This window comes from Athene noctua, chromosome 13 (assembly GCF_965140245.1).
Source record: "Athene noctua chromosome 13, bAthNoc1.hap1.1, whole genome shotgun sequence".
Lineage (NCBI taxonomy): Eukaryota > Metazoa > Chordata > Aves > Strigiformes > Strigidae > Athene > Athene noctua.
Window position 1 is genome coordinate 18,360,526 of NC_134049.1, and position 27,121 is coordinate 18,387,646.

Genomic DNA, 27,121 nt, shown 5'->3' on the forward strand with positions numbered 1-27,121 from the left:
GGTATAAAAGCAGTGCATGGAAGCCAAGAACCATGGCTTTAAAATTCACTACCTTCTATTATCAAAAAGTGCAGTAAACAGAAACATCGTATTTAATAAATTGCTCAAAAATCTTTGCTAAAGATCTTATAAATTCAGTAATATTACAGAAAAATTCTAATAAATATTTAAAAGGTTAATTACCTCCTTAGTTAGATATTTGATATCCATCAGTTTCTAAGAATTAACATGAAAAAAATATCTAGAATGAAAGGAACAGGGGATAGGAATACTTTTAAGGGTACATGACTATGTAAATTAAGGAATACATGAAAAATAAAAACAAAACCCCCAGACCTGACAAAACGTTGCAAATTCCACTTCTTAATTAATTTTAGTTGCTAATGGCTGTCATTGGATATGTATGAATGATTTATAAAGCATATCCAAGGACTGAATTTAGCCATCCGTCTATCGTGGAAGATTTACAGAAAATTCCTATTTACAGTAACTGGAGTTAAGTGTGTAGGCGTGGCCTAGTAACATCCGCAGTTTGCGCGTGTACAGATCCTATTTAAAGTGAAGAGGGAGGAAGGCACCCAGCAGAATTACATCTATAAATATCAGATGCAATGACAGGATAGAACTCTCCCAACAAGCCAAATAACTACCTCCCTTTCAGACAGACAGCATATTGTAATTACTTTATACTGGCAGATTAGATGTTTTTCTTCTTTCTGATACAATACAGGCAGACTGTTTTAGTAACCAAAAGGATAACAAGCTGGACAGAACAGTTTTATTAACGTTAATAATTAATAATGTTAACAATGTAGAAAAAAATTTCTACATTTGATATCAAGTATCTGTACCGGTGAAGTAATTTTCTCCTTATTAAATATACTATAGAATAATTTATATAATGACACTATGCATTTAAAGAGAAAACCATGTCCCAAATCTTGTACTCTGATACAGGTACTTGTTGGGCATATGTTGGTGTATATATATATATATACACAAATATATATATATTTATATATAGTTATACTCAGTGAAATTAACAAGACCCAAAGGTGGTATTGTCTAGGAATAAAAGGGGTTTGTTTGCTTTTGTTCACAAAAGTAACTTATCTAGCACCACACATCAGAAAAACACAAAAATAGCACACTCTAGTTCTAAACAGCTATGTCTAAAATAGATTATATAGTAAAACAGATATTATACAGCATAATGTGGTATTTGATAAACAGATAAATATTTGCACTGTGTAGGCTGTTTATAGTATAACTTTATCTATACAGAATGAAAGCAAAAAGTTAACTGTATAGAGGTGAGCAGAACAACATTAAATATATTATGACTCCAAAGCAGAGACAAAGTTAGAGTTGAAAGAATAGAGCAAGATAAAATGTTTACAGGCCATTACAAGTCCTTAAATTAGTAGTAAAATAAGGAATCAGTTGCTCAAGTTTAAGAAAGCAGTAAACAAGAGATTGCATTTACATGCAGATGTCTAAAACTTGTATTTCTTTTAAATCTATGCACAAAAAGTCATTTGTTTTTATTGCTTGACATTCAGTTATGGCTAGAGTATTTTTAACCTTTTTTTTTGTACTTTGGAAACAAGAATATTGTTAAAGGTGCCATAAAAATGGACAACATTGAAAACAGTTTGCAAATAAACCACCTAACACTGCAGTTCTTTATACATTTTAAAAAGCCTTGTCTGGGGTTTGTCATATGTTAAATATATTTAATCTGGGAAAATACATTGTAGCTTGAAGCCTCCCATTGGCCCAAACATCCAATACAAAAACACATCTCCAGAAAAGGAGCAGGCAGACAATACAGTTACATATAAAGAAGCAGCCAGCTAATGTCCTAATAGTTCAAATATTCACCACTGTTCTGTATCTTGTTTCTAAATCAATGTAGAAATGAGGAACATTTTGGATTTAGAAAGGTGTACAGTACGTATGCCTTTTTGTGAAATAAAATTCACTGTATTGCTTATGAATTCTCTGCATTAGATATAGATAGCATTACAGATTGCAAGTTCCTGTAAAGTTTGTGCATCTACATTAAGACTTTGTGGGGTAATTTTGGGTAGCGTTTCTCAAACCGAAAGTCACAACCATTTGAAAGTTGCCAAAGTGTTTAGATTATTATCAAAACACTACGTCGGGCAAAGGTAGCTGGGTTCTGCGTGCAGCGCGGTTCTCCAGCGCAGAGCGTGGGCAGTGCTGGCCGCAGGCGGGTGCGCTGCCCGGGGAACGCGTCCCACTTGCTGGGTGCAGCTCAGCCCCGCAGCCTGGCGGAGCTGGAAGAGCTGCCTGCCGGCTGCTGGCATGTGCAGTGCCAAGGGACTGACCGAGTACTAGCAGCAACTCAGTTCCTTCGGTCAGGAGGTGCCACCAGTCCTCACAGCTGGGTCGCACTCCCCGCCCCAGAAAAATAAGTTCATTCAAACACGGAGTGCCCCATGAAGAAATACAGCCCGGAGGGATCGTGCTTTCAGAAAGCTTGAGAAACACTGACTTACAGGAAAACAAGTATACAAAGGACATATGAACACCGAAAACATGCAGATGTTAACAAAAAGGTGTGATGTTACACATCAAGTTCAACAACTTGATTGTGAAGTTCAGCTTGAAGAAGTAAGGAGATTATGAGGGAAGACACACAAATGAGTATTGTGGCAGAAGAAATGAACCTATGAGTATTGATCTGAAGCCTTTATCATGTTTTGTTTTTTATTTGGATAGCCTACTTATTGCTATAAAGTTATTGCTATATTCTACCAATGATAAAGGCAAAAAAAAGAAACAGCAACATTACCTATGAAAAAGGTAGAATACAGCTTTTATTTTGATGTTAAAATTCTATTTAGTACCTGAATAAAGTTCCAAAGTATATTATCCTAATCTTATTTATTTTTCCCCTCAAGTCCAGTGACTTAGAATTATTTAGCGAGCTATTATCACAGTATTAGGATTAAAGCACATACTGCAATGATTTTAAAATAAATATTTAAATTTTAAAACTTTTCTTTTTGTTGTTGTATTTGGTTTCTGTATGCATTTGCCCTCATTTCCACCAAATGATTTACTGACAGGAATATTTAAGCATAAAGAAAATAGGATGTTAATATTCAAACATATTCACGGCCGAAACTTTAAAAGTAAAAAATATTAGTATTAATAATGAAAAAAACAATTCTAATAGTTATATTTCTCCAGCTAAGGAAAATAAAGATATTTCTTCTGTGCAATCTGAATCAGCTAGCACAGGTAGAATTTCATATACTGAATACTCAAGAAAATTGCTTATTATTTTGGATATTGGATAGTAAATGCTGTTTCTGACATTTATATTTATAAATTTATCTACATTGGGGAGTTTAGGAATGTGTACAGAAAAATTACACCTTGTTTGCACAGCTTATACTGTGCAACCTGTTTTGTTCATCCAGTACAGACTGGGGAATGTCTATGCCAATCTAAAAAAAGGTATTGTAACATTTGGATCACCCCGCTACATAGATAAAACATCTTCTAGATTTACATATTAACAGTATGTTTAATTGAGATGCAAGTATGTAAAGAATAGGTTGTATTTTGAATCAGCAATAGGAATTTTCTTCTACTGAAGATGCCAGAACACAAACTGATCAAGAGGTCATACTTGCTAAGCAGTTGTCTGCCTTGGAAGGCCACTCCAAGCTAAACTCGACCATCAGCTTGTAAAATCCTAAGAAAGGTTTCCCTATTTATTAAACAACCTAAAGTGAACACTAGAAGCCACAGACCCAGTGAAAAACTCCTCAATAAGATACTGGAAAGCTGATGCTTTTTGCAGGAAGACAGACATGCTTGAAGGAGAAATTCACTCTCTTCTCAATCTAACCAAAGTCTTGAAATCTTGCTCATTGTGTTGTAGTTGCTTATTTACTTTTCTACTTGTATTTTCAAAAGAACGTGAAGCCATAAAACAAGGCTAACTGGAACAGGCTTCCAGAATCCTACAGTTTGGCACTTGGAAACTTCCTAGACATTGCTGGTTTTGGTGCCATTGTAATCACTTGGAATTGCTGTATTTGGTGTACTAGATACAAAGATGTCTTCAGCCTCAGGGTTTCTTCCCAGTCCAGTTTATTGCTTTACATGAAGCATATGCAACAATGTGAGACAACATCGAAGTGTTCTGGAATTCCTGCGGATCTGTGTTCCTTTCTATGCGACTTCAGTGCTGAAACCTAATCATTACCTTTTCATTCTTACTGGACTAACATAAACTAATTTGTTTTCTTTGACAATAATTTAAGCACTGAGAACCCATTTTCTATTGCAAAACACTGAAATTCAGCTGGAAAAATAGTCCTATCATCATGAAAATGTCCAGAGGGTATTGAAATTAATTTCAATTATTTATTTAATGGGTCAGCATTAATTTGTTTTCTAAACTATAACTGCTAAGTCTTTGCACTATTTGGACTTTTCTTTTGAACAAAACAAAGACCAATGAGCAGTTATACTGCAAAACTGAGTAAGAGAATGAGGCACGCATAGAGCATTTAGTTAGAAAAAAAAATCCAGTTCTCTTGTGCCTGGGGGGGAGGGAGAAGGGAAGAAAATACTAGCGTATTTTGTAAAAAGTAATTTGTTCCACCAGTAGTACTGGCAACCCTGTTGAAGAGTTTTAGAAGATCCCTGAGCACATTAGTTTCTGACTCTTAACCCCAGCTCCAAAATGATAGGGCTTCTGTTGTTGGTAACGAGATGGATTGTCATTCACAGTTAAGTCAATCATAAGGTGCTTATCTATTTACCCTTTTTTTCACCAATCAGCACAAAGAACTGTCAGAAAATAACTTTTATTTTTCTTTTTTAAATAATAAAAGGGCACAAAATTTAAACAGTCAATGTTTTGTGACAGTGGTTTAGGATTATTATCTGGCTGCCCCTCAACAACAGACAAGTGATTCAATCGACATTCCTTAGAAAAAAAAAAAAAAAAAAGGCAAAAAAAAAATCCTGTACAAATATGTATTTTTCCCTGAGGGATCAAGGTTACACCCGCAAGTGCTCTATGTACATATTGCACTGTAGAGGAATGAAGAACATGTGCAAAAAAAGCAACAATGATTGAAGCTTACTAATCAAACCTTTTAATCATGACTGCTATGTCATCTTGCATTTTGGAATGTTGGAACACAGCTATTCCTTTAATCTAAAATGTAAAAAACAAGAAAAAAAAGAAAAAGAAAAAACACACCTCTACTATGGCACATTCAATGAAATAAAAAGTTTTCCAAAGACAAATAGACAAATTCCATCAAGAAAATAATACAAAGTTCGTTCGTTTGTTTTTTTTTGTTTTTTAGAAAAATTACATTACTTTCTTTCATTGTTTCACATTACAAAATCTTTTTTTTTTACTGTTTACACAAATCACATTTTATTGCAGGAATATTTCAAGTGCCATCAAACATTTATAGAAGGGTTAAAAAAATAGAAGTCTCTCTAAAGTGGTCCAGACAAGGCTTTGTATAGAATAAATCTTTTTTCCACCTTCTATTTTTGACTTAAGTATTTTGAATACATTTTCTTTATTCCATTGACACTTAACAGCCTAGAAGCAGCCACTCACACGTACCCACGCATATATTCATGTGTGCACACAAATGTACTCTCTCACACACACACACGTGCACATACACACACAGATATCTTGGTATCCATACTAAGATAAGCTTTAATAAAGAACAACCAAACTTAAAAACAGCCTCCCTTTTTACCTAATCCCATAGTTTTTAAAAGATCAAACAATGCTGGAGATGTTGGAAGCATGTTAGGGTGGTTCAAATAACAGTATAGTATCTCTTTCCTAGAAAGCCAGAAAACATCTCTGTGGATAGATTTAACATCCAATGAAAATCTATTTGCAGACTTGAAAGAACAGGTCATTCAAACCCAATACATTATTCCTTTGTCTTCACCTGTCCTCATGGGTTTTTTTTGTAGTGAACTGGGACGATTATGAAAATACTCATGGAGTATCCATTGACCTCAAGTATGTTTTTCAACTGAATATTTGGTTGATCATCTGATACCAGGCCATAGACCCAGAGGTTCTGCAGAGCACATTTCCTCTGCTGTGCTGGGTTCTTATGTGGCCATTGCTCTGAGCAGCCACCCTGATGCTAGTCTATGTCTCCTTTCATAAAAGCCTTCTTGGCAACAGAAGTCTTATCAGTACATCTGCCATGCTGTATCCCTTTTTTCCCCTCTCTATGAAGAGCAAAACAAACAAAAAAATTCTATTGCCAAGTGGCTGTTAACTGTGATCAGGAAAGCAGAGTTACTTGGGGTATGTACAGACAGCCTGATTTAACACGGTGCCAGTCCACAGGAGCTTCCACGGACAAAAACGACAGCTCTTTCTGGCCTGGAAGGTCACGTCACAAGCTGTTTTCAGACGCAAAGGGCTTTCAGCTAAGGGCCTATCTGGAACCTTTTTTATGGTTATGTATTTTATTAGTAAATGCTCCAGAAATCTGTGTTGTCAATGACTTATGGGTGTAAATACGCTGAACTAGATACCAATCAAAACCCTTGGCATCTAGATGCCTGGTAAAGTACTAATACTCATCTGGAAAAGGTAAGAAAAGGACGTGACTGAAAATTAATTCCAAAATATTTTGCCTGGGTAGTCTACTTGTTGTCAGAAGTAGGAGTTGTATCTCGCTCTCTAAAAAAGTACAGGTCTTACTTCATTATTCATTAGTTGACACTGAAATTAAGTTTAGTTGATCTTTACACGACTAGCACCTAAGGCTGGTCACATTCAGAAAACATTTGTTAGTTAGAAGGGTTGCTTTAAAAATAGGAACACACATTAGAATGAAAGTACCATATCATGCCAGTTACTCCAATAAAGTAAACAATGATTTTTAGGGAAAGTGTTTCAGTGAGACTGGAGAGAGCACGTGCTGGGCTGCCTCTTCGGCAGCAGGCTGGATGGAGCAGTTAAGGGACGGCTCTATGGACTTTTTCCAGGAGCCCTCTCAGGCCTCCATCCCAGTGCTCCCAGAGGTGCAGGTGTTCCCCTCCCTTACCTGGGGCATACTGCTTTGAAGGGGAAGCATGATGTTCATTTCCCCCTCCTTTCAAACCAGAGAGGTGAGTGATAGCTGTACGCTTCCCTGATGTGGCAGACTAAAATTTTTCATAGGTGTCACAGCTAAATGTCTCAATTTGACCCCAAAGGAAACCTGTTCAAATAGCAGAATAAACCTCTATTTTGCTAATAGTAACCCACAGACCTAATTCTCCTTTTTAAAATAACTAGGCTTCAGTGTGCTTCTATTCCCTTTTGTTACTTCTCAATGACTTCTATATGCAAAAGATTGTTTATCCTTGAGAATTAAAGCAGTGGAGCATATTCTGTCTCATTCCTTTTTCTTTTAAAGTTCCTAGCTTTTTCTTATGTACTTCATCAGAAACTCCATTTGTGTAGATCTGCAAGGCATCCACTTATACATCTTCATCTCATCCACATCAATTATGCACCTCTGGCTCAACCAGCCACAGTTTAGTTTGTGATGTCACTTATTATGAATCTGGTTCCTTCAGAACCAGGTTTACTTGCCAAATTTGCTCAGAGACAATATTCTTCATATAAGGAATGAATGGTAATTATAATGATAAAGGCCGCAAGATTCGGCTTATTGGTTGGTTATGCAGTATCACAATTTCAGTATTACAGAATGCAATTTATGATATTAATGATTTCCAGGTATTACACAGAGTACAAAACTGCTTTCTAGCAACAGTGTGCCTTTACTTTGTTAGTCTATCCTCATCTGATAAAGTGCATCTTTTTAAATAATGAGAGCAACGGACTTCTCTGTTCAGCTACCTGAAATTGAACTGCTGGATGCTGGAAGGATATGGGTCAGTGTCTCATCTTACTGAAGTCAAAGACAAACCCCCTATGGATTTTGATAGGCTAAATTTGAAGGCATTGTTTACAATATGGAGTACAAAAGTATGTAATATTATGTATAAAAATTACTTTTCCACAGCCATGTCATACACACATACTTTTACTGTAGATACAGACTTGAATAAATACCTTCAAACCTGGATTTATGGTGGGCAGAAATATACTTTATTCAATAGCCTGATTTTGAAGGATGCTGTGTCACTCATTTGTAAATAATCTGTAATTGCTTAGTTTAACTTTGACCATGGAAACTCAGCACCTTTGAAAATGAGGCTTTTGACTTGTGCACCTCAGTTTAAATTTAGGCATGTAACTTTAAACATCCAGGTTTGAAAGATTTCAAAATAAAAGTACCTTTGAATTTAACAGCGGAAAAAGCTGATTTTAATTTAGAAAATTGTCGTTATTTTCAGCTCTTTAAAAAAAATCTGTAACCATTTCAGGATATGACCAGCCTCTCTTTAAAAGTAACATGGAAAACAGCAGCATAAATACCTCCCAATGTACCAGTACCTGCCAAACCTTTTTCAGTTAAACTTGAATTTCTGGTGCACATGCAACACAACAATGAACACGCTAGCATTTAATTTAAAGAAAAAGGTGCAAAATGAAAGTGCCTTATCAATTCAACAAGAAAAGCTATACCAGTAACTACATTTTATATTAATTAAAACAATATATAAACAATATCTCTTTTGCTATATATAGTCTTCATGCCCATTTACCCTGTAATATATTATAATGCTATTGTTGCTATTGCTATGGACCCTTTTCATGCCGTTCTGTCTACTGGCAAACAGTGGTAGGTGAAAAAAATCGTCCTTCATGAAACAATGAGCAAGTTGTGCAAACTGATGCTGAAATCTCTGCAATGCACACCAGTCGCTGATTACTAGGTGGACTCTCTGTTCTGATCAACAAATTGATTGTTCTGTCAAAAGTCTGGGCAGTAAACTACAAGAGAAAACAACCTTCTGACATTAGTACCCTCAGTCTGTGTAAACAGAGGTCAAGGATTGAGAAGTTGAGACAGAAAAAGGGTCCATATTTGTAGGCATAATGGAAATCATATGCATGAGAAAAACAAGTTCAACTTTGTTTCATTGTTTCCCATCCTTCGCCTGACCCCGACCGCCAAGAGATGTGCAGTGTGTTGGCTCCCTAGGTCTGTGCAGGGCCATATAAAGTGTCTCGGTTTTCTTTCTTTTTTTTTTTTCTTTTTTTTTTTTCCTTTCTTTTGTTTTAATGTTTGTACTTCGGACATTCTAGAAGTGCTTAGGTGATACATTTACCCATCAATTTGCATCGCTGGCTCAAATTCTGAAGTGAACAACTCCTTGTAAAGTGGAGGAAAATGAAGTCGTACAATGTCTGGGTATATTGCTTTAAATGCCATAAGCTTTTCTGTATGTCGTCCACACAGTGCTCTTAAAGTAGACACTTTGCATATTAACTGTAAAAAAATGAACAGAAGTCATACGGTCATATATGGAACCAGGGCTCCCAATCTTGCTCTTAGGTTTAAACCTCTCCCAAACACTTCGAGTTCAGTTGTTTACTTTAACAATGACATTTCGGATGTCTAGTCATGGATGTTTGTTATATTAGATTTAAAAAAAAAAAAAAACAAAACAACAAAAAAAAGAGGAAGCTACTAAAAACCATGGATTAGTGCTATTTGTGAAAGATTCTTTAAGTTCCTAGGAAAATGCATCATTAGGTTTTCTCACTTGCCTATGAAGCACTGGATTGGTCTAGAAGTGTTTCCTGGCTGGATCTTCATTCATGCAACTTAGTCATTCTCTTGAAAGAAGACAGTCCTGACTACTTTCAAACCCACTGTGAATATTACATAGGGAACTGGCAGTAGATTAGGCTTTTTTAATTTATACCAAATAAGGTGAAAAGGAACAGACCAAAAGAATCTTTACTTCAGAAATATCACTAGGGTACTCCCTGAACTGAGTACATTTACTGAGTAAATTGTTTGTAATAAAGCACATGGAAGAAGCTTTCTTCCAACAAAGGTATCCGAAGTATACATTGGGAAAAGAATTATATGAGCTAGTATTTGAAATGAAGACAGTCTGCAAAGCTTGGGCAGGACCACCCTGCTTCTATTGTAATGAATTCTATGGTGTGAAACTAAGCATAAGCTTTCTGGCTTATAGAGTTCTAAAGGATGTACTTCTGTAAGGCAGTGCTTATCCTTCCCCAGGATCTTCAGATAATAAATAAATCTTCTTTTTTTTTTAATATCACAGAACTTTTCAATTTTTGAAAAATTATGTGAAGATACTTCAGATTAGCATAATGGTCTGTAGTACCTCTTTTCCCTAGGCATGAGTATTTGGAAGAACTGCTCAGAAAAAAAAGCTGTGTGGCGAACTTCTCATGGAAGACTGAAAAACAAAGCTAGTTTGGGTATTGCATGTTTTAACAACTTGATTGTCATGCAGGCAGAGATTTCATGAGGATTAAGGCATGCATGTTGTAGAACTGAAACAGTATTCTGCGTGGCAGAAATGTTGTGTAGGAGAAATAGGATAAAAACCTTTGAAATAATCACTTTTCATTAAGTCAACATCAATACACTTCTTTTCACACAATTATCAACTTTGTTCCCTAGCATCCTCATCTCACCTCTTCTGGTTTTTAGCAAATAGTTTCAGCTAATCACCTTGATTTTGAACAGAGAATTCTGGGTTTGTAAATAACAACTGCGTAAAAGCTCTTACGCCATAATAAGGATACCCTTCATAAGAAAACATACTTTCACAGTCCTGTGAATGTGGATGTGACCATTCTTACCTTTGTTAGAATTCCATCTTCTCGGTGGTTCTTCTGTAGGACATGCTGAAGTGCTAGCTGGATCTTCTGCTGGAGTTTTTCAATTTTTACTTTCTCCTGAAGCCATGAGCGATCTAAATATAAATGGAGTTAACATCTCTAGTACTGCACATATCCATCACAGTGCACCAGGAAGTACTAAGTCTGTTACAGATTAATCTTTCTTGTTTGCAACCTTCCTTCCACTTCTTATATACTCTCATATAGAAAATGAGTTTCAAAATTAATAGGCTTTGGAGTATATTTATTACATGCATTTAAAATTACTTTTATAAAGCCCTTAATTAGAAGAATGCAGCATATCTAAGTAAGATTTATTAATCATTTGCTAACAAGGTCTGTAAAATGCAGGGTATTTATAAAATGAAGCTAGCAACTTTTTAGTGGGAAATGAATCGATCACATAATGAACAAGTAATTGGAGTGGATCTTCTTGCTAAGATCTACAGTGACATATAGAAAAATCAGAAACAAATACTCAGCTATTAAAAAAAAGTGCTCTTAAACTGCCTAGCAGAAAAGTAGTATTAGCTGCTACACCCTCTGCGGGGCAGACCTGTGGGATTCTGTGATTTACATACTAAGACCCAGGGCTAACATGCTTCCCATCTGGCAAACAGCATGAAAATGTCTTTATGGTAGTCTCTATAAACCCACTGTTGCTAACAGACTCTTCCACCACCACTCCTGAGTCCACTACGCTGCAGTCTAAAAACAGAGCAGTTATTTCCTCAGGTATTATGCCAGACACAAACTGACTTTCTGCACCAATATCTTGTTTCATCCAACCTCATAAGCCTTCCCCGAACCTGAATACTGAGCGTATCTACTTGAGATTATGAAGTTAGTTTAGTCATGGGTATGGTAGACCCAGGCTGGCACCATAATTCTCAGCGCACCCAACTTCACGATGGGGACAGATGCCTAAGCTACCTCACTACCACAGATACCTAAGCTACCACAGTAAAATGGCAACCCTGCTTAACAGACCTGAGGTGATGCTGGAAGCATTCTGTCATGTGCTTGAGGTAATTCTGCCACAGCTGCAAGCTCACATACACTGAAAGCTGACTATATAAATTCAGTGGCTACCTCTTGCCTGTCTCACCTAGATTGACCCAGTGGTCTCACTCACATGCACTTAAGCTTTTGCAAAGAAGTTGAGTCCTCAATAAGGTGAAAATTTGGAAAACAAGAGCTTAGATTAGGATTTCCAACTTAACTAATTTATTCCTAGAGTTATAGTTTCAATGTGTTTATTACAATAGAAATTTTGGTCAAGAAGGAGACACTCAAAAAGATGATGACATTTTACACTGTCCAGTAGTCTTAACATTATCATTAAAAAGACTTCAAAGTAAAAACAACCTCTATCAAATAAACCTAGAGCAAACCTTTATCTCTTACCTGCCGACATTAAAACAAACGCAGAAAACAAAGCTATCTCATCTTCTGTCAGGTGCATAGAACATAAACTTTTTCCAAATTCAAACACAAAACTAATGAAGTCTTCACAACCTGCCAAAAAGAAGGTACAGCTCATGCCACGTTGTTTAAAACTACTTCAGAGCTACAGTTGGTTTATTCTGATGGAGGTGAACAATGGATGTAAAATACTTCATAGAGGAATGGTCTTCTCCTTAAAGACACTGGAGTGATGGTAGTGAGATCTCACTCATGCTTGAGCTTATTAACACCATTCGCACGAGTCCCCAGCTCCCACACCCTGGCAGCCAGTATTTCGAAGGTTTTGCACACTATCTTTTCCACATTTGATTCTTTTGGGGTAAATATGGAAAAAACCCAAGCCATTTTCAAGCTCAAAACTGGTTTAGCTTTGTTTCTATTCTAAATGGAACTTTCTCATGTCACTGTGAACTGGAGGTTCAAAATGTGTACTTGAAAAGTGCTGATTTTAAGACTGTTGAGCACACAGAAGAGGTGGGGGAAGAGAGGCATACAAGGTACATGCAGGAGCAAAGGGAGAAGCCAAGGTCTGAAAGCTTTTCATGCAGAAAAGGAACTCTGTCTCCTTTCATCCATTCTCTTGCTCACACAGGTGTAAGTCAGGTTACGGCTGCTGTTACACATGCTGTTACGTAGGTCGCGTAAGTGGAGCTCTGCTTTGAAGGGGATTGCAACCTGAGGGAAGAGGGCTCTTCTCTGCAGATCCCAGCCCCAGCCCAGCCCACATTGCTGGATGTAGTTGGTAACAGATGAAAGTTACATTTCATTGGAACCCACATCTGATACTGCATTCTCTGAATTGTTTGCACTCAGACCTCATACCTTGAGGTGTTTTAGGAAGGCAGAGAATACTTCAAGTAATTGTACAGCATTCTCCACTGCTGTACTTTCACTGCCCTCCAAAATGGCTTACATCCCAAATCTATACCCAGTGAAATGCATACTTTAAAAATTAGCAAAAATATACAGAAAAAAATATAAAATTATAAACGGGTGTAATAAAAAAAAAATAATCAAATTTACAGTATTTTACCTGCAAATAACTGGAGTCTGCCTATCACAATACACTACGAACATCTTAAAAGCAGTAATGTCGGTATATCCAAAATTAGCTTAAAATCTGCTGCCTTTTCCAACAGGGTATATAAAATGTTAACACTAGATATGAAATCTGGGCTTCTGTTCTCAACAAGTGTGTCCAAACTGCTCTACCCCGATCTAAGTGTTGAATTTCAACACCAACAGCCCTTTACTGCACAGAGTTAAGCTGTTTTAACTCCTGAAATCAGCTTGGCCTCAAACAGAGCCAGCATGACTGCTTATAAAATAAGCAGTTTGAGCTTTGGAACTCTTTTATTTGAATACTGTAGCCTGAATTTTTCAAAGCAGCTGTCCCCTTGCTTTTCTGCCCTTTTTTTTTTTTTTTTTTTGTAAGATACGACACTTGACATTTCCTTACCTAAGGACTTGAAAACCTCTGGGCTAGCATACTTGCCATCAAAGTAGACTGTGTTGTTCTGGGAGTCAAAGGCACGGCACATTCTGATGAACACAACCTCTAAAGACCCTAAAACAGAAACAATGTATATTTGACTATTTAAGTAGAGACTTCAGTTGCAAAGAGCAAGTGAGGATTTCAAAATTTCCTATGCTCTGAAGTCAGTATCGATCGAGCACGGTAGTAGGTTTTTGTGGTGTAACAGAGCATAGTTTGTTTTGCTAGTGTAATTGAAAGAGTTCCCATAAACCCCTTTAGAAGTTTTTGCTAAAGCACCTTAGTTAATGCTAATATACTCTAATAATTTTTATTAGAGTAATTGAAGTCTCTGAAGTCAAAGCAGCTCATTTAGATTTATGTTCATGAAGCTTTGAGCACTTTGTCTTGTATTTGTAAACTGCATTACTTCTGCAACACCTTGCATAGAACAATCTGGATTTTTACCTTGAAAGGTTATTCACTATAAGACAAAAAAAAAAGTTGAATCCAACTTTTCCATTTTTACACACTCATTGCTCCCTCTGTTCATAATGAAGATTTCATATATAGACTTGAACTCATTCTGTCCAGAGTAACTAAGGTATATTACTTCAGATATACACAGACAATTTGTAAGGTTTTTCCCTTGTATTATTTTAAATGATTGTTGCACAACATGTATATATGTGTATACAATCACCGTATACAGGTAACGCCTTCCTCAGCCAAAACTAATAGAAGCAGACCTTAAAACTGATGCACATACCTGCTTTTAAAAGCACAATTTGATCGTTTTGACACAGTTCCATAAAGCCATCAATGCGTTTGGCAAATTCCACTACATACTGTATAGCTTCTGTTATTTTGACTGCGCATAACTGCCACATTACCTCCCTTTGCTGTTTGAGAGAGAAGAAAAATTGGAAAATTACTGATCCAGGTTTGGAAAGCCCATTTTCATAAAGTAAAACTAAGTTAAAAAAAAAAAAAAAAGGAGCCTGCCTGTAAGACAAGGGGAATTAACCTCAAAGCCAAAGCCTCATGTGCATGAGTGACAGTGCAAACATGTAAGGCTTCTTTGGCAATGTCAGAAGAGATCCGGGTTGGAGTATTTTTATTTGGTAAGCCAAAAACATCCAAGTATAATGATCTGGTCATTTCAGTGGGAATTCTATTCTCTGCATCAAAACAAAATGCCAATTTACATGAGCAGTGCATGATCACATTTTTCCTATCAATGTATGTACTGAGTGTAAATTAATCTAACTAGCTCATCTTCGTAAGGATACATATGAAGATCATCTTGTATAACAACCTAAAGAAGGCACACATGTAGTGACTGCTTCATATTTTGACAGTAATTCAGAATGAAATTACCTAAGGAGTGGAAGAAATTATATTTTTAAAGGCTAATTATTTTTTTGTGGAAATTAAAAATATTTTCAGAGTAGTGTGCTTTAATAGTGCTTCCCAAGACAGTTTTTCAAAAGCAGCCATGTGATAGTAGTTTGTGGATGGAAGGCATGTTGGAAATACAAACATCGATTACATACTGCAATACCCATGGGCGTTAGGGCAGCACTGTGCTGCTGTTCTACAGGTGAAACTGAAACACCGAGGGACAGTTGTGGAACAGATCAGGATTACAACCAGGCATTGAAGGCTGGGAATCTGACAGCATTCTGTGTTTGTAAACTGAAACCAAACACACCCTACAAAATCACAAAAACTGGTTTCAGCTTTTGTTGTTGTTGATCCAGAAGATTACAAATGAAGAAATGAAAATAACATGCCATTTAGGATTGAAAAAGTTTCTCTAATTTCTTATCCTTGTTTATCAATCCTGGACAGACAGATTTTAGGGGTATGGCTTTGCCTTTTTTCCTGTACCTGCAAAAATCACAAACGCAAAGGATCTCCTAACCATCTTGCTGCTTTTGACTCTAGAGTATTATTTTCTTGAAAACACACATAAACATACGTTCCTGACAGTAAACAGAAAGCAGTGAAAAAGTGAATTTTGCAGTGTGTTATGGAAATACCATGCTTTAAAAATAGCATGCCATGGTTTGGCATGCTTTTATACCTTGTTCTGATAGTTCTCAATTTCTTCCTGCAGAAAAGTCTGCCATGTTATCTGCTGTAACTCCTCTCTCAAGTACTGGCAAGTTTCCATGTGTGACTTGGAAATATTCTGTGCAAGATGTTCTAAAAGAAAGACCAGAAAGTGACACACGTTAGCAGTGCGAAGCTGCACCTTCGGACGCCACAAGGCCGACAAATTCCAGCCGCGGGGAGAGGGCGGGCTGTGGGGCGGCACCGCTCTCCCGCCCGGGGCCGCAGGCGCGGACGGGCCGCAGGCGCGGAGCCCGCCGGCCGCCCCGGCAGCGCGAGGAGAGCCCCGCGGGCACCGCGCTCCGGCAGAGGGCGCTCCGCGCCCGCCCAGCCGGGGCCCGCGGGCGGAGCCGGCGCTGCGCGGGGGGGCCGGGGGGGCCGCGGCTGCCCGGGGCTCCCCTCCCGCAGCGGCGCCCGCAAACGAGCCGCCTCTGCGCTCTGACACCGGCGCTGAGTGGCACCGTGAAGCGGAGGAAAAACCGCGGGCACGAGGCGCTGGAGCCCTAAGGCGGGGGCACGGGCCCTCCCCGCCGACAGCCCCGCCGAGTACCGGGCCCTGCGCACCGGGCCCTGCAGGCACCTTCAACCGCTCAACTCCCCGGTGTCCGGTACAACAGGAGCCTTCCCTACAGAAACACAGTTACACCTGCCCAGTGTTCTGCCAAGCAGGACACTATCGCTTGAGGCCGCCTGCGAGGGAAAAGTTCCTTTTCTGTTCTCATATCGTTAACAGAATAGCAGGAAAATACACTAATTAGAAAATCCAGGTAATTCATCTAACACACTTAAGAGTCAAGAGTTTTTCTTCACCTTTAGAGTAGTCACTTGGTTAACTGCACGTAATTTAAAATTTCCATACAACATTTTAATTCCAAATAAACTATTTTCTGCTGCTATACTTAGTTAAAAGACCCATAAGGCAGACATATTTATTAATAAAACTTGATGCCATAGACCTTTAGAAACACCTTCAAAAGCATGAATAGCATTTAGACATCTGAATTCCACTTCTACTTTGTCTCTCTTTTCTACCCTGACTCATCACACGCGTCTGTTCTCCTGTTTTAGCACGTGACAGGTAGAGCTCTGCCTGGTGACTTGTCTCACAATTCTGCGGTTGGTGCTTTTGCAGGTTAGGCCACTGAAAAGGAAAGCTTAAAATGAACAAGAACAATGCTCATTAACAACATGGGGGTATTCTGAGGGCCTTGAGCGTTAGGTCTTCTGTGAAACTTGCTCGCTTTGATAATGACCAAACCCAACTCTTTACAAACTGAACTGCTGGACCAATCAGTCTGTTTAGTATCATACCGCATTAATAGTTAGATGTAAGATGGTACCAGAAAGTCTTTAACATACAGCTGAGGTAAAATCAGATTACATGTGCTGCCTGAGCAATCCATAATGTAGAACATGAGGTAGTTTATACTTCGGTCGTCATCATAGCTTTCATGTATTTCAGAGCAATTTTTTTTTTTTCTGACAAGTGTGTACTTAAAACATTTGCTCTGGCTGGCAGCAGCTGACAGCATCATCCCTGTGCCCTTGTAGGATACAAAAGGTGAAATATTACCATGTTATTCACAAACCTCGGCCTCAGTTCTGGACTGTATTTCAGCACACACCTAAATACTTTAATTGAACAGCCACACCTTTCCAAATTGAAACCTTAGTCTGGAAGACAAACATGCTTCAAACATTGTTTGGTACTGTCAATGCTGGGCACCCGAGTCTTGCTCTCTACAGTTTAAATGCAAGCACTACGTAAATAAAGGTAAGCAACGTGACAAACTTATGTTAGGCCAGTGTTCCAAACTCAGCACCTGGCCTAGGAAGGAAAAGCCCTTTCTTTTTTCTGTAGGTTTAATGTAGATCTTTTAATAACTCCCATGAGAATATTAATAACTATTTGATTGAGACAAAGCTGGTAGCACAGCCTTTATCCTAATTTTTTCTTCTCATTTTTAATTATATGTAACTGAAGTTATTTGATCTCAAGCCAGACACAATATTTTGGCTGTCACAACAAATTATATTGCAGAGAACTACATTCTGCAACATAAGGACATTAAAAAGTACGCCTTCTTGTCCCTTCCTCTCTACAAAATTTCTCAAATGAACATAGTAAAACAAGCCAAATTTCATATCGTATACTTGCCTCTAGTTAAAAAAAAAAAAGCAAAAAGAGAAAAATGTAACTTGCAATTCCTGATTTTTCAAACTATTTTTAGGTTTTCATAATGGAATAATTAGCAAAAACGTTGCTTAAGCAAAATCAATTTTAAACGCCTGACAGCTTATATAAGTAATAGATTCTTTAAGCCACTTTGCTGATGTTCTGTTCCAGTTTGCTTATAACCAGTTCACACAGCGCACTCCAACTAGAGTCTCAGATGCTGACAAGTCATAGTTATGGAATTCAGCCCTAGTGTAATCATTCAGGGAAGAGTTTAAAGTAAAAGGTGCTAATTAATGTGGTCATTATAATGCTCTTAGGGAAATTATCCAAACTTGCTACATTCAAAAATTTTAAGTATCTGGAGTCAGATTCTCTTCAACCAGTGGCAAGGACTGCCCTCAGATTAGGCTGCTGCTTTGGGTTCGTATTTCCCAAGGACAGGTAAAGAATAGAAGAAAATCAGCCTCATCACTTTTTGTTTGAAAATAAGAGAATTGACGAAATGAAAAAGAAGAGAAAATGTTCGGATATAATCTGCAAATAAAGAAATACTCTGTTTGCTCAACACTAAAAATTAGTTTGTCAATCAGTATTCAAAGGGTTCTATTACAAGGACTGAAAACAAAACCAACGCTACTAGAGCTGATCAGCCGCAAGGTCCTGGGATTTTTCATCCAGGTCTGTCCGGTGTTCACCGCGTACCCCGATTAGGGTCTTGTGCACTTCACAGCAGAATGCCCATACACGCTCACACCTGTACTGAAGCAGCAGTCTCGCTATCGCCTGCCTAAACGTGTCACTTTAATCCGAAGGGTACTATTAAGACAATTACAATGGAAGCTTTTCTCTCTCATTACCTAATTCTGCCATGGACACAGTTGGAGAGGTCTCCCCATTTGTAAAAGAACAATAAGGGAAGAAGCCCGATGCTGGTGTGTAGTCACATATTGGTTCTGGTTTGATTCCATTAATATCAAGACCCGACTGATCTGGAGAAGGCTGTATGTCTAAGTAGAAGCTGCTAACTGCAGAGTCTGCTTTGCTACCTTCAGGGGTATGCCCATCAATGTAATTACTGAGGTCATCATGTAGCTCTGTTAACCCATTGGTGGTGATATTGTATGTTGGTGTTAGTGGTTCTGCCTCTCCTGGTTGCTGCTGATGATCTCGCTGCTGCTGCTGCATCCGATGTTTCTGCACCTCCGCATACAGGCTGTCCCTCTGCTTTTTTGACATTCGACCAAACTTTACAGCTGAAATACAGACATACAATATATTACGTTTCTATAAATCTACTACTGCATTTTAATTGTCTTGGGTCTTTAAATACTACAAGAAGGAAACAGTATAAAAGCAGGATGGGCAGACCTAAGAATCACTTCTGTCAGTTACGGGTGACATAGCTGCAGCATCTACTTTTTAAAAGACTGTGCTAACATGCTACTTAAATGGACCATTAGAAGTCACTGTTTTAGCTTAATTCATGACTTTCCACTCTATACCAAAAGATCTTCTCTTACATGTTCACTGAAGTCGAGAGATGCATCTCTTCAGCATTCAAATCCTACCTAGAAAAGTAGAAGCTAAACCAGAATATGCTGGCCTAAGATGAACTGTCCAGTTCCTACTAGCTGTATATCCACGCTACAAAGTGAATCTAGAGTTCAGAATAAACAGGTGGGATCTATCTCAAGGAGTATCAGAAGGAAGTGTCATTGGCATTGGGACTGAAGCACATGGGAAGGACCACAGAACCTGCTTTCAGTGCAGCTTACTGTGACAAGCAAAAACGTTTACCTGGAGAATTACTGTGAAAACCATGTACGTGTGTGTGTGTGCACGTGGATGTATCTCTCCACAAAATTACCACTTTGAGAGGTATTAATACTAAGCGTAAGCTGGAAGCAACTCGTTTGCAACACCCGGGGAATTCCTAAGAACATAGTATATGATTTCTGGGACCTGTATCCACTGTAAAAGCCTCGTTGTTCAGGAAGGTGACTACTACCTTGTACTTTTCTACAGGAAAGCAAACGTGTCAGAGGGACTAGTCATTACATGATCAACTGTTTCAGGTTCTTAGTGTCATGCCCAATAAAAAAATTAAGACAATGTAATTCAAGAAATAAACGTAATCTGGAAACAATCTCCATAATCGGGCCTCATTTACGTAGAGTAATGCATATGTATTGGTAGAACTTGTAGCATTGCTGTCACTATGGCAGAGGAAAAGACTTGAGTCAGATCTTCAAATTGGGTAAGCGATGGCAGCTTTGTTACATCTGTGGGGGAGGTGTGCAAGTATCAGCTGCAAATCCAGTTCTAATTGAGTTACATAAGCTTCCATTTTACAGAGGTGGATTTTCGTCATTACACTAGGTCTTAATACTAACAGCACTGGAACACATTTTTTTCAAAATTCTATCTTCAAAAAACCACTGTGCTATTTTCTCCTTGTGTTTTTTCCATTGTTCATTATACACATTTAAACTTCTCTATGTATTGTAAAAGAGTTCTGATCTGTAGCAATATGGCAATCAGTGTTACCTGCAACCATAGCATGTCACTTAAATTGGAATGAACACGTAGAGAAAGTTATTAATGTTAGACTAAAAACTGCAGCTTCAGGAAGTGACCAGAGGCAAAGCTCTTATCTGGGAACTATAATAGATGAGTAGGAAAAAAAAAAAAAAAAAAAAATCCATGAAGTTCATATACGCCCTGATGTGCATAGATTTACGTGAATATATACCAACATCTAAAAACCACTCAATGATCTCAACTATCAGCCTGATGCAAAATTAACTTTTAAATCCTATCTTGTTTCAGCCAAACACACAGTATACTAAACGTATTTTACTTTTTGCAATGAAGCTATGTGTTAGCAGATCTTACCATCTCGAGACATCCCCACAGCAAGGCATTTCTGTAATCGACAGTGTTGGCAGCGGTTTCTACTAGTTCGGTCAATCAAACAGTTCTTTTGACGAGGACAGGAGTACGTAGCATTGCTTTGCTGACTTCTCCTGAAAAAGCCCTGCAATAGAATTGCAAAATACAAGTCAAGAAGCTGTTAACTGATAGAGCAAGTAAAGACTGAAAGGTAGCATACCCAACAGAAAATGAAGTTCAAGCACTATAGCCAACTACAGGAAGTTATGAGGGTTTGTTTTGTTCTCTCCTAGAAACAAACAAAAACCAGTAACTATCAGAAAACAGTTCAGAAGAAAATGTTATGACATAACGAAATTACACATTTTTTCACCGATTTTACAGATCCCATATTACATATGCTGCATCAATTCTTTCCAAATAAGAGAAAACTAATTATAGACCTAGATTTCCTTGATTTCCTATCTTTCCTGGGTCAGCACAGATCTCCAAAATAGGGAGGATTCAACAGCTGCTACCCTGTTCTGCTCTTCAGAGATGACAATGGCAGGTTCTAATGTTCAGCCTCACCAACGGATGTACGTGTTCAAAAATACGGAGCATGATGCTGCTCAGCAGTTCCTTCTATAAAAACCAATTTTTTGAGATTTTTTTCTTAATTAGTTTGATATTGACAACTGAGGTTTTGTTCAACTTGGTGTAGGATTTGGATTTTTAAGGAGGAGGGAAGCTGAAACAGATTTTATGTATTATCTCTTTTCTGAATCAACTGCAATGGGTAGACACCTGTCCAAAGAAAGTTAGTGCCGAGTTACAACTTAGTTCTCTCCATCAGAATGGTGCATGTTATAACCACTATGCCAGCTGTTTGCTTTGAAGTTCATTTCATCTATTTGCCACAGACTGTCCAAACATAAGCTGGTGTGTGTGTAATACCTACTTCACAAGGATTCTGTGAAGATGCAGTCATTCTAAAGAGGCATTTGGGATCAGTGAGCACAGTATTTTAGTTTTATGTTGCCACATAATGGATTAATTAACAGCGCTGAAAAGAAAATACTTCCTCAGAAAGGCTGGGCACCTTTTAATTAAAGCTGGACTTTAACCAATTTTGTATTTATTCAAAGGCCACATTCTTGAGTTCCTCAGCACATGAACACTCTGTCCAGACACTTGGTGAAATAAACAACGGGAAGGACTTCTGCATAACAATAGGCTTCCTAGCAAACTTCTGCAGACAGAAACATCACAAAGCGCAAAGATAAAGCCCCCCACTCCATCTTTTGAGGGCACCAGTCTTTGTCAGTTGTGCCCCTTTTATTAAAGCTTTAATGAGGAAACATGGAGTATAAAAAACCATGAGGAAACTGCAGACACTAGTCTATAATCCTGTTTTCCTGGACATTGTTTCTCACCCATTTATTCTGGTCTTTGTTTCTATATGATTGAACTTTCAACTGTTTTTAATGTTTGTCAATAGTGAGATGACTGTCACCAAAACTGAAAGTATTGCAGGTATTGAGCTCTAATCGAGTGTGTTTCACCCTAAAGAAAACCTGAAGTACCATGGAAATTTCTACCATTCCAGCATCATGACTGATCCCTCTGGAGGAACTAACTCTCAGGTAAGTAGGCAGCTTCATTTCCAGTTCTGTTCACACCTTCATGGAGCCTGTTGTTGCAGCACAGGTACCTGTGCCAGTGCAACGTGATTTACTACAAAACAGGATTAGGTATCAACCTGGCCAGGGACTTACCGATCAAGGTTCAGCATCTCCGCATTATCCGTCCCTTAAAATTTCAGTTCTCCAACACTTTAACAGTTGTACTGTGTGGCATACTCACATACGAGCTGTATGAAATCTGCCACCGAGATCCTGAAAGTCAGCTTAATCAATATGTAAAATGACTCTGGCTCAATAACCTATACATTTTCCTTTAGCTGAGACATATACCGAGCCTGTATTGCCAGCTTGACATATTTATTAAGAATAGTCTTGTCAAGCTGAGGATTATTTTTAGTATTATAATGGAGAAAATACTGGGCTTTTTGCTTTTCCAGATTTTCCCTAGAGACACAGCTGCTCAATACATTTTAGTGTACAATATATCAGCTAAGTTACAGCTTGAAGCTAAATTTTCAATAGAGCAGAACTGCCTGAAATGGGGGCCTTTAAAAGCACTTGCACTTTACAAACCAGAGATGTAGTAGAGTGCTTTTAAAAACAAACCCTACAATGTTACATGGGCATGTTGAAAACATCAGCAGTAGCCAACACAAAAAAATGCCTTGCCTCAAACTTCAGAAATGAATCTAAACTTGTCCAGAGCTCAGAAATACACATACCTGAAATTTAGGATTGACTTGACAACGAAGTTCAGCTCAGGGGTTTTTAACTGTCATAGTTTTATGTTGTTGTCATTTATTGGTGAGTTTTCTAACCTGCTGGTGGTCCTAGGGCTCTCATAGCATTATAAGACATGGGGGGAGGCCCTTACTGGAGGACCCTTCTGTAAGTAACTATAGTTTCTTCCTAGGATGTTTTTTCCACCCCTTTATTAGGAGAAGGAGAGACGCTCTGTGCTGTTGTTCTGTTTCCTCGCTTTTGCCAGAGGCACAGAGCTAGCTATAATTTTTCCACCAGGAAGGAGGAGGTGGATGCATGCATGGTACACGTGTATACATTTCAAGCATTATGCAAACCAGCCCAGGCCACATGCTTTTAATTGCATGCATGTTCACAACCATTATTTCACATGCAGCCAGTTGCCTAATGGGCAGAGTGGACTCCTCATGGTCACATATATGAACAAAACTACCACTGCACTAACTAAGTCACAATGTTACAGCAGTCTGACGTGGCAGGGTCTGAACCAAGGTCTCTGGTAGCGAGTGCAGCAGCCCTGCCTCCTCCTGAGGTCAGCACTGAAGAGCCAGCTGATTGTGATGAGGCATCACTGAGCTTTGCATGTCTCCCTTTTTATGTAGGTGTATTAACCCAGTGCCAGAAGAAGAGCAGAGCAGATTACAAGCCCTAGCTTCATCTCTGCATTTCAGACTCCTATTTATATACAACACAATATATGGTTTTTCATATGCTGCCAAGAAATCAAGTTTGGGAAAAAAGGGCGCAAGAACTTTTCATCTGCAAGTCAGTCTGAATAACAACTTGTTAAAAGAGAACTTTGAAATGTAAATAGCAGTTTTCGCAAAGTCTATTAATAGTTCCACTAACTTCCCTGCTCAGTATTACAGACATTTGTGTCTAAGCTTGCTCCTTCACAGGGGAAGAGGCAGTTGTGCCTCCCCGATGTCCCAAACGGCACAGCACAGCACAGGCTCCCACTCCACTGCGGCACAGGCTGAAATGCTGATCTCATGTTTGGTCTTTTGACAAATTTTCATTTAATGAATTGATTCCTACAGTTCATTAACATACCCACTTCCACTTCTGTATACACATATGTCTTAATTAGCTGCTCATTGGCTGTTTAATTACAAGAAAACAGCTGACAGCTGCCTTGCTGCATCCTAATGGCAGACGTTTTGGAATGACTGTATGCAAGCCTGTGACAACAAAGGCTTATTCATAATCCCATGATTTATGGCTAATACTTAAAGACTTCCACGGATCATTAAGTTTTGCAATATTCTGAGCAATTAACAATTAGTTGGGGGGGTCATTCTTTTATGTTTTCTAAAGCAAACTCGCATATTTTCTTCAAAGAAACATCAGAAAAATACACTGTTGTATGAAAGACAGGTGAACATTCAAAGTGGATTTTTAGCCCTTGTATGAAATCAGCACATATTTTAGTTGTAAAGGGAGGAGAGTGCTGCAGCAATATTGTTTAATAAACTTTATTAACAAAGTACTCGATAACAAAGTTGTAGTGCCACTGAAAACAGAAAAAATGTTCAGTTTTACATATGTAATAAAGACAGGAGTAAGACTGCGTTTATCAGGTTGTACAAGTCTTCTGACTAGCCCTTTCTGTAACATGTCTCTTTTCTACCATGTCCTGCTTGAAACTGGCCACGCAAAAAATGAAAAAAAGAAAAACTTCAAAAGCATGAATTCGAAGTAAATGTTTGCAATGTCAATATGACACTCCACTTTCAACAGAGTAAAGAAAAACTGGCTAGTAGAGGAAGTGAATGAATGAACAAAAGCAATACAGGATAGGAAGGGACAATACACCAGGTATTGTTTTCTGAAGTAATAAACATGGACATTCCTTGTAGTTACAAAGAACAAGACCATCTTAGGTCTTAAAAGCCACAAGAGACAAAAGCTAGTACCTATAAATCTTTGAAAATGTGAGAAATGCCTGGAAATGCCCTGCATGGAAGGTTTTATGAGACCAACTTCATCGAGCCAGGTAAAGGGAGAGGTCACACTAATGCATCTGTGGGTCAGTTGGGCATGAACTGATGCTGTTGACAGCAAAAGCACATAACTATCTGCAAACTAAAAGACATAGTTCATTAACAAAAACTTCATTTCAGACTAAACTCTTTGCTATGTCCTTTCGAAGTACTCAGGTATTTTCTGACACTGTACTGGATTCAGCTTTCAGCCATGTGAGAAGAATATGGATGTGCACACAAAGCAATCTCCTTTCTCAGTGTGGTCCCTAATATAGAGCAAAAGATTGTTAATGGCTTCCCACAACTAACGGCTAACAAAGTGCTCCATGCAGTTAACTAGTTTTTTTAGTAGTGCTACTAGAGTAGTAGTATTTCCAGTCTTACAGAGGAGAAAACACTTTTATTTCTGAGTTGTGGTACACTCTTTGTTTCATTCTTCATCCATCCTTTTCAGTAAAAGTCTTACATGATTAGTCTCATCTTCCCTTTTCCCCCATTGTATGTTGCATACTAGATATCAGCAATGGTTGGATAGGAAAAAAAAAAAAATCTCTTAAAATTTATATTGTTTATAATAAGCCACAGAAGCCCTCCTAGATAAAAGTACAAAACAGAGCCTGGCTAAAAACTTAATTTTTACACCACGGGGGAAAGAGGGTGGGATGTTAAATTTTAAAGGCAGATTCAAATTCAGCTAAATAGGTTGATGGGTTGGGAGTACTCCAGTGATGTTTGTGCAAAACAACCACTAACTTCATAAAACCAGCCAGTAACATCACAGCAAAATAGGGAATGAAAACTACAAGAAACACTATTTGTTACCAATCTTGAATTCTAGTCATGTGAAATGCAATGTAACAACAAAAACTGATCAGAAAACTTTCAATTAGGTGGAATGCATGGGTCACACACTATAGAAGAGCAACAAAACTGGTGAAATTCATTTTGGCAAGAGCTTGTCTGTGATTTCACATGGGATACAGATTAGGATTGCAAAGTAGGCCTTTGCAACTAAAACTTTAGGTTTTAAATAAATCCTGTTTCTGGTGGTTATTAGTATTTACACAGTAATATTTAAGTTAACATTACTTTAAAGTAACATTAAAGTTCACACCAAACTGGAGCAACAATCAGTAAGAGCTGAAAACATCCCACTTTGCTGCTGCTGTTGCTGCCTGTAGATCATTCTTGCCAGGCCTGGCTTGAGAGGGCAGCAGCACATCTGTTCACTTGTGCTGCCCACAGCCCTGATCCCGCAGCCCAACACACACGGACGGGTTTGTGGCGCCTGTGCAGAACCTCACAGACTTCTCTGGGACTGTCTGTGGGGGCAGGACACTGGCTCCAGGAATCGGAGCGCGGGACTGGCAACTAGGCCTTCCTAGCAAAGTACTTTTTACAAAGGAAGGTGTAGCATAACACCAAGAGCCATGTAAGCATGCTCAAACCTGCAGAGATTGTAGCCACAGAAGAGCTGGGGGAAAAAAAAAAACATACCAATACACACCTGGCTTGCTTGGCAGAAGCCAGGCTATGCCAACTTTTTCACCAGCCAAAATAGTTTTGTTGGGTGAGACTTTGTTGACATTACCGTGGAAGAGCGTAGCACAAACAATTCATCTGCAGCAGCAGGGCATTTTAAATGCCCTCCACATCACTGTGGGGGTTTAAACCTGGCCAGCAGCCAAACACCACAGGGCCACTCGCTCACCCTCCCTCACCCCCAGGGGACAGGGGGGAGTTAGAGGGGTAAGGGAACTCTAGGTTGAGATAAAAACA

At 38.5% G+C, this 27,121-nt stretch overlaps 1 protein-coding gene across 4 annotated transcripts in view; it reads right to left on the minus strand.

Annotated features, from left to right (window-relative positions):
- Positions 1 to 9,181: 9,181 nt before the first annotated feature.
- RORA (RAR related orphan receptor A) overlaps positions 9,182 to 27,121 on the minus strand; it is a 373,598-nt gene continuing 355,658 nt past the window's right edge. For 3 of the 4 annotated variants that reach the window (XM_074917717.1, XM_074917718.1, XM_074917719.1), the window contains 8 exons: positions 20,974 to 21,115; positions 18,936 to 19,331; positions 15,871 to 15,992; positions 14,551 to 14,683; positions 13,767 to 13,874; positions 12,248 to 12,358; positions 10,802 to 10,914; positions 9,182 to 9,443 (listed from right to left, as the gene is read on the minus strand). In XM_074917717.1, the coding sequence (XP_074773818.1) occupies positions 9,279 to 9,443; positions 10,802 to 10,914; positions 12,248 to 12,358; positions 13,767 to 13,874; positions 14,551 to 14,683; positions 15,871 to 15,992; positions 18,936 to 19,331; positions 20,974 to 21,115 (1,290 nt within the window). In that variant the 3' untranslated portion in view covers positions 9,182 to 9,278. The remainder of the gene's footprint in view (positions 9,444 to 10,801; positions 10,915 to 12,247; positions 12,359 to 13,766; positions 13,875 to 14,550; positions 14,684 to 15,870; positions 15,993 to 18,935; positions 19,332 to 20,973; positions 21,116 to 27,121) is intronic. The other variant, XM_074917720.1, reaches the window with a different exon arrangement.